We start from the raw sequence: 8,642 nt of genomic DNA, 5'->3' as shown, positions 1-8,642 counted from the left end.
GCGATATAGCCAATAAACTTTTTGGTGGGGTTTTCATAAACCCCTCTTCTTTTTCTGTCGGGTTTGCAGGGTTGTCCTGTTATAATCAGTGTTGCTTTGGAGGACATTTGCTATCACTTGGGACAGCACTTCTAAAAAAAAAAAAAAAAAAGTATAGTAAAAAGTCACACGCATATGGAAGTGCAAAGGTGTCATGAGGGCAAAGTCTGCATTTTAGGTAGAAAAAGAATACTTAAATTACAATGCTGGTTGCCAGTCTGCACGCTACACTTCCGCAACGGAACTAAACTACATCGGCCTTGTTTCCTGCAGGACCGGTGCACTGGCTGCACACTTCCCCCGTGTGACACACGCCAGCTGTTTAAGGGGAGAGAGGACAGAGGAAGATGTGAGGTTAGTGCCCTGTGTGTCCGGGGATTACACGGCACAATACGGAGGCTCGTCCATTACTTGGATTTCACGTCTGGTATTCCTATGGTCACTATGGAGGTCACTTGATCCAGCATTGTGTCACCTTGTGATCGGTGAGGTCCTTGGTTCACAAATTCAAAACTCCAGGGCAAATATTGTGTCAATGAAACGTGGCTTTTCAGCTTATATAGTACTACAACTCCCAGCATGCCACAAATTATTTTTTGGTGTACTTTCTAAGGTGGGGGACAGTGACCTATTTTACCAACGGTCAGGAGATAATAAATTCATGTCTGTGTCATAAGATTTACATTCAATGGCAGCTGAAGGCATCTGTGTTGGTCCCATGCTCATATGTGCCGCATTGCTGAGAAGAATGATGTTTTAATATATGCAAATGAGCTTCTAGGAGCAACGGGGGCGTTGTCATTACACCTAGCGGCTCTGCTCTCTCTGCAACTGCTCCCTCTGCACTTTGATTGACAGGGCTAGGAGTGATGATGTTCAAAGTGCAGAGACCCAGCAGTTGCAGAGAGAGCTGAGCCTCTAGGTGTAATGCCAACGCCCCCGTTGCTCCTAGAGGTTCCTTTTCATACATTAAAACATCATTTTTCTCAGCAGCGCAGGCACATATGAACATTGGACCAACACAGATGCCTTCAGCTGCCAAGTGCACATGTAACAGGTCAGCCAGTTTCATAGGTACAAACATGCTGACAGATGCACTTTTCCGGGGGCCTCCGTGGATGGCGTGCATTGTTCCAGGGGGCCTGTGAGGTGCAGTGTTTGACTTCCTTCTCCTTCATGTCTGCAGGGTGAACTGGTGGCGGCACTATGGCTCTAGCCTTGGGCAGATTCTGCTCTTCCTACCGGAGCAGTCTCTGGAGGTCGCTCTCTGGATGTCGGGAAGCTTTGGATAGATTATGTTGTCCTGGTCTGGGCCCTCAGGAGTCAAGTCTTCATACATCTGCCATAGCCTCAGCTGGACATAATAAGTGGTCCAAAGTGAAGCATATTAAGGGTCCAAAGGATGCAGCCAGGGCACGTCTTTTTGCCAAGCTCACCATGATGATCAAAGTGGCAGTGAGAGGTATGGCTAAGAGTTCCATTATCTGGGACTGGTGGAGATGCCCATGATGTAATTTTACTGTCTTCTCCTTGCAGAAGGGGGGCCAAACCCTGACTTTAATCCACAATTGTACCAACTGGTTGAGCAGGGCCGGCAAAGAAACATGCCGAAAACTTCCATAGAGGTTGCAATTAAAGGAGCGGTAAGGGTCAGGAGTGATCAATATTTGTAATAGACAAAAAAAAAGATTTTTAGCGCACAATGAGTAAAATGCAGTTATAAAAAAAAAAAATACCTCAGAAAGTGTACATAGCCTTTAAGGGAGTTTCTCAGGAATTAAATATTAATGTTAACATCTAGTTAAATATTACTATTAATTTTACATCGTACTCCTGGTGACTTGAGTCCATGATCGCAGACAACTCTGATTATGGACCTTTAACCGCTCAGATGCCGTGGTCAATTGCAACCACTTCATTTGAAGGGTCCATTCACACATCCATATGTGCATTGCGCATTTTGCAGACTGCACATCGCCGGCACTATAACTAGAAAATGCCTAATCTTGTCTGCAATTGCGGACAAGAATAGAACATGTTCTATTTTTTTTTCGGGAACAGAATTGCGGACCTGGAAGTGCGGATCCGCATTTCCGGATCCGGGCAGCACATAGTGGGGCCCCATAGAAATGAATGGGTCCGAAATTCCGTTCCGCAAAATGCAAAACAGAATTGCGGACGTGTGAATGGAGCCGAATAGGTATTTACGAGGAGTGTTGCGCTCCTGGTGACTGAATGGCTTCACTCCAAAATGAGATTGCAGGAGCCGTTTGGTTGCTTTCTGTGACCTTCTGAAGGCAATGAGGCCTTCCACAGCAACGTGGCCCTGTCTGTGGCATGGCTTGATAGGCATGCTCTGATTCTCCCATAGACTGCAATGGTAAATTATTGCAGTCTATGGTATAAGTGATCAGAGAATCGCATGTACCTAGAAAATAAGTGTGAACAAATAAAAAAATCCAAGAACATATATGAATTTAAATCGCCTCCATTTCCCCATTTTACAAATAAATAAACAAACAATAAAAAAAATTAAGTTAATTGGTATCGCCACATCCAAAAATGGCCAAAGTATTGAAATATGAGTATAAGTATTTATCCCATGTAATATAGTACATAAGGCCGAAAAAAGACATTTGTCCATCCAGTTCGGCCCGTTATCCTGCATGTTGATCCAGAGGAAGGCAAAAAAAAAACCTGTGAGGTAAAAGCCAATTTTCCCCACTTTAGGGGAATAAAAAATTCCTTCCTGACTCCAATCAGGCAATCGGAATAACTCCCTGGATCAACGACCCCTGCTATGTCTGCCTTGTTTACAGGAGCCCAGAACTGTACACAGTACTCCATGTGTGGCCTGACTAGTGATTTGTAAAGTGGCAGGACTATGTTCTCATCACGGGCATCTATGCCCCTTTAGATGCAACCAATTATCTTTTGGCCTTGGCAGCAGCTGCCTGACACTGGTTTTTGCAGCTTAGTTTGCTGTTTATTAAAATTCCTAGATCCTTTTCCATGTCAATGTTACCGAGTGTTTTACCATTTAGTATGTACGGGTGACTTGCATTATTCCTTCCCATGTGCATAACTTGTGAAAGAATAATAAATATCAAAATTGCGTGCTCTGAAATGGTATCAATAAAAACTACAGATCCCCTTGCAAAAAATTAGCCCTCACACAGCTCCTTAGACGTAAATATAAAAATAAGTTATGGGGGGGGGGGGGGCAGAATAGGGCAATGAAAAAGATGTATATTTTTTCTTGAAAGTTTTCATTTTTGTAAGTATGAAAAGAAATATACAATATAAAAATTACAATAAACATATAAATGTGGTATCGCTGTAATAAAACTAGACCACAGAATGAAGTTAACAGGGCAGACTTACGGCATAGGAAAAGCTGTTAAAATGAAACGCATAAAACGTGTCGGAATTGCAATTTTTTTCCCAAATCCACTCCATTTAGAATTTTTTTTTTTCTAGCATCCTATTACATCATATTTTAAATGGTGCCGCTAGAAAGTCCAACTTATCCCACAAAAAAAAAAAAGCCCTCATAAGGCTATGTAAATGGAAAAATAAAAATGTTACTGGTTCTGGAAAGCAAAAGAGTAAAAAAAAAACGAAAAAGGGCTGCATCAGGTCAGGGGTTAAAAATGACATGGCAGTGAGAGCTGCTTAGACAACAATTCAACAGTGGACTCCTCTCCTGCTTCATTCCGGAGGGGCACAGATCATTCCGGAGGGGCACAGATGTGTACATTTATTTAATTTTTTTTAATTTATTTTTCCTTTTTTTTTTTTTTTTTTTTTTTTTTTTTTTTTTTTTTTTGTTAATCTCCAGGATAAATGTAAACCCACATCTTATGCACTATATCAAGCTCGCGGGCCCGGTGGATGTTCCCTAATTATCGAACTCTTGACTGATAACACCAATCGCTCTTTTGCAGATCTAAGAGGCCTGCTGAATAAAAATGGGTACGTGATCCTGGAAGTATATTATTTATTACATGTTTTTACGGTGACCGGTGTCTAGAAGGGTTGTCTGTGTCCATTTGACAGTACACTGATCCCAACGTATCCCACTGCTGTGATCAGAGGAAACCTGGCAATAAGGCCATGTTCATACAGGGGTTAGGTACCAATTATGGCAGAATCCAGACATTCTGCAACTAATAGAAGGACCTCATGAACACTACCATATGTATTTTGTGGCCTGCAAAATATAGATGATGTCCGCGTTGCATCCGATATTATTATTATTTTTTTTATTTTTTTGCGGCCCCGTTGACTTCAGTGGGTGGCCTGCATTTTACGGCCAAGAATAAGACATGCTCGGTCCTTTGCGGAACGGACACACGGATGTGGGAAGCCCACATATCATCTGTGTGCTTTCCGCATCCGTATTCAGCTTCCTTCCACAAAAAGATAGAACATGCAAATCAATGGGTCTGCAAAAAAACGGATGCAACACAAGACGTCACCCATATTTTGCCAGTCCAAGTTTTGCAGACCGTGACCATAAGACGAATCGGCCTCATGTTCCATATTCTTGCAGAATCTGATCAGAGAAAAAGCAGAGGAATGTCTCCATTGAATTATGAGACTCATCCACCTGCGGATCAGCTGGCCAATCTGCAGCAGAAATCTGAATTTCAGGTTCGGATTTCTGCTGTGTCTCCTGAGCTGAGAGCACCCCTCTATCCCAGATCCCGTATTGGAGTGTGCAGATACACTAGACAGCCCCATAAGTTTGGTCAGTATGTTTGTTGAAGCCATGATATGGACTCTAAAACGAGGCCGCACCACAGATATCTGCACACTGAAGCCTTCAGCCAATGGAGCCTCCAGCGGCAATGTGAACACAGCCTTGGAATGTTTCCCATTCCTCACTGTTCTTAGAAGACCTTTCATTTCATTTTCTCTTTTTTTTTTTTTTTTGGTTTGCAGAGGAACCCACACTGATGTGTTGCATTGCTTTAACAAAAAGGGGATCGTGACCGTCCAGACCCAAGACCGAGATGGCAAGCCTGTGCCGATGGAGCAGGCTCTTGACATGGCGATACAGGCAGGAGCTGAGGATGTGCTTGAGATGCAGGATGAGGAGGAGGAGAAAGATGTCTATAAGGTAGGACGACAAGGTCTCCTATTTAGGGGACGCTGTTGATGAGCGTTAGGCTATGTTCACATGGCCCAAAAAAATGTTGTGTATTTGGTGTTACATGGGGATTTTACACTGCATAATATGTGTTCAAAGCATCAAACTGCTTCCCATTGATTTCGCCCTAGTGCACATGGGTGTGTATTTTTACCCAGCTATTTGAAAAATATGCTTGAAAAATGGCATGTAACTTTTTTGAGGGTGCTTTCATAGAGTGAGATCTGGGGCAAATCCTTCAACAAAGTCCGCAAGTAACGCATGGATTTTCGGGTGCAATTGTAGCAGAAAAGCAGCAAACAATGCACACGGTGCGTGTTACGTATGCAGCGTAATACGATACCAGCTAAGTTAGGTAGATGAGATTTTTCTAAATTTCGTGTAAATGGTCCAGAAATTTCTGCCCAGAAATTGACTGGCAGTGTGGATTGTGAAATCCACAGCATGTCAATAGTGTGTGAGGATTTTCAGTGCAGATTTCACACTTTTCAGTGCGATCTGGGGGAAATTGTCGTAAAAATCCACAAGTAGCACATGCAGATTTTGGTTTGTAAAAAATTGCAGAAAATCTGTATAAACTACTCTGTTGAATGCATATACCTTAAAGGGGTTGTGTCATATGAGACATTGGTGGCATATCGCCAGAATATGCCACCAATGTCATAGAGGTGCGGATCCCACCCCCGAGCCTTGGCTATTTCCGGAAGTCCCATAGAAGTGAATGGAGAGCGCACTGCGCAAGTGCTGCCACCTCTCTATTCATCTCTATGGGACTGCCGATAATACTTTCAGAACTCCCATAGAAGTGAATAAAGGGTGGCTGCGCTTGCACCGTTCACTCTTTCACTTTGGGGCCCCGTTCAAGAGATAGGTGCGGGTCCCATCTCTAGGACCCGCACCGATCTGACATTGGTGGCACATCCTAGCAATATGCCACCAATGTCTCAGGTGAGACAACCCGTTTAGGGGTCCAATCACACGTCCGTATGTGTTTTGCAGATCCGTAAAACACGGATACCGGCAATGTGCGTTCCGCATCTTGCAGCCGCACATCGCCGGCACTCTCGTAGAAAATGCCTTTTCTTGTCCGCAATTGCGGACAAGAATAGGACATGTTCTATTTTTTTGTGGAACGGAATTGCGGATCCGCAAATGCAGATAGCAGGTTCCGGCCCCATTGAAAATGAATGGGTCCGCACCTGTTTGGCAAAATTGTGGAACTCATGCGGACGTGTGAATGGACCCTAAGAGTAATGTTTTCATTGAAAAGGCAGAATTAGGTAAAATAATGGAAATGGCAGAAGCAAAACACGAGCAGAGATAAGTCGGGAAACAAAAATAATGACGACAATGGAAAAATGAATAAAGGGGATAAACCAAGAAGAAAATAGGTGCATGGGTGTCTATGAAATGGAAAGCGAAGGGAGTATAATGCTGTCAAATTTGACATTAAAGGGATTTATCCAGAATTAGAATGACTTAGTCCCGCCCCCCCCCCAAAAAAAAAAACAGTGCCACACCTGCCAAGAGGTTGTGTGTGGTATTACAGTTCAGTCACCTTCACTTCATTGAAGCGGAGCTCCAATACCAGATGAACAAAGGTGGCAGATCCCCTTTAATAAATCGCACATGCTATCTAGAATATCAGTTTCCCCAGATGTGGTAATTGCTGATAGAGATGGGAGATCGTGAAATTCTCAAGGGTGCAAGACATTGACATGATCATTTACCTGAAATTCTTTCTTTGCAGTATATCTGTGATTTACCCACGCTGCGAGACGTCCGCAGCCAGCTCATCTCCTTGGGATTAGTGCCCATCTCCTCCGGGCCGGAGTATTTGCCAAACATCACCGTAGAGCTCTCGGACATCGACAAAGAAAGGGTCTTCAAACTCTTGGAATTGATTAAAGATCAACCAGATGTCATGCGGGTCTATGATAACATAGAATAGCAAGAAACCCCTGAGGAGCAGCCGACACGCAGGGCCAAGTGGAAGGGACCGTACAGAACTGACGGCTTAAACCATGAACTCCATGTGGGTTACGAGTTTTATTTCTTACAAGGATCTACGTGGACACCACTGCCGAACCTAGATATGTAGTGATATCGCTCATCACTGAACTGAATCTGCGGCAGTTTAAAGGAGTTTTCCGCTCTTCAGATATTGATGATCTGTTGTCTGGATAGGATGGAAGAGACGTCACAGGCCAAGGAAGCAACAAGCGCCCCATCCCTTTCCTGCAGTTGATTGGCGGGGGTGTCAGGAGTCAGACCTTCCTCAATCAGATATTAATGACCTGTCCTGACGATATGTCGTCAGTATTTAATTTCCAGAAAACTCCTTTAGGCTACATTCACAAGACCGTATGTGTTTTGCGGTCCGCAAAAAATACGAAGGACGTTCTTTTGGCATTTCGTATTGCATCCGCTTTTTTTTTTTTTTTTTTTTTTGCAGATCCAAAAAACAGACAAGAATAGGACATTCTCTATATTTTTTGCGGGGTCTACGTAACACATACAGATGCGGACAGAAATGGGTCCCTAATAGAACAGTCCTATCCTTGTCTGTAATGCGGACAATAATGGGACATGTTCTATTTTTTGGGCGGAACAGACAAACGGAATGCACATGGAGTAACTTCCGTTTTGTTTCGTTTTTTCGGATCCATTGAAATGAATGGTTCTACATACGGTCCACAAAAGAAACAGAACAGACACGGAAATACGTTTCAGTGATTTTAGAGGGATTTTCTGGAAGTTTGATATTGATGACCTATCAATATCAGATTGGTGGGGGTCCCACTCCCGGCAACTTGGGCGAGCGCTGCGGACTCCTCACAGCTAACCTAGCACATCTCCATAAATGGTATAGTGGCTGTGCTTGGTATTGCAGCTCAGTCTGAGCCGCACATAGGCCACATGACCGATGACGTCACTGGCCTAGGATGAAGTGGAGCACCATGGCCTCTTCATATAGCTGATCAGAAGGGGTGCTGGGAGTCAGACCCCCACCGATCTGATATTGATGACCTATCTTGAGGATAAGTCATCAATACTTTACTCCCGGAAAAAATAAAACTTTAAAGGGACACTGACAGGCCCAATAAGCATAGTTAGCTGTATATATATGCATGCACCGCCGTTTTGAAGCGCCGCCCAGCTCATCAATATTCACTTCGCTGGGCGGCTTCTGCTGTCCCCGACGTTCCGAGATCCCATAGCTTTCTACTGGGCATGCGTGGGATCTCGGTACGTCGGGGACAGCAGAAGGCGCTTCAAAACGGCGGTTGGGGCGCGGCTGGCTGGGCACAAGTGAAGCTGAAACGCCGCCCCTTGGGCAGAAAGAAGAGCTATTACATCAGGTTATAAAACATCAGTTTACTGTATTTATAAGGTGGACAGGGGGTATACTTATATGTTTTTATTACACATTAGAAGACCTGTGCAA

The 8,642-nt window shown here is 43.8% G+C and overlaps 1 protein-coding gene across 2 annotated transcripts; it reads left to right on the top strand.

Moving 5' to 3' along the window:
• Positions 1-329: 329 nt before the first annotated feature.
• Positions 330-7,728, top strand: LOC122941080 (translational activator of cytochrome c oxidase 1). 2 transcript variants are annotated; one of them, XM_044298070.1, is made up of 6 exons: positions 330-393; positions 1,226-1,501; positions 1,576-1,682; positions 3,881-4,014; positions 4,987-5,164; positions 6,945-7,728. In XM_044298070.1, exons 2-6 carry the CDS (start codon positions 1,246-1,248, stop codon positions 7,143-7,145), a joined length of 876 nt encoding a protein of 291 aa, XP_044154005.1. In that variant the 5' UTR covers positions 330-393; positions 1,226-1,245; the 3' UTR covers positions 7,146-7,728. The 2 variants fall into 2 exon arrangements, with proteins under 2 accessions (XP_044154005.1, XP_044154007.1); XM_044298072.1 differs by lacking the exon at positions 330-393 and adding an exon at positions 394-524.
• The last annotated feature ends 914 nt before the right edge of the window (positions 7,729-8,642 follow it).

Source organism: Bufo gargarizans, chromosome 6 (assembly GCF_014858855.1).
Source record: "Bufo gargarizans isolate SCDJY-AF-19 chromosome 6, ASM1485885v1, whole genome shotgun sequence".
NCBI classification, from domain to species: domain Eukaryota; kingdom Metazoa; phylum Chordata; class Amphibia; order Anura; family Bufonidae; genus Bufo; species Bufo gargarizans.
This window is presented reverse-complemented; position numbering and strand designations above follow the sequence as displayed.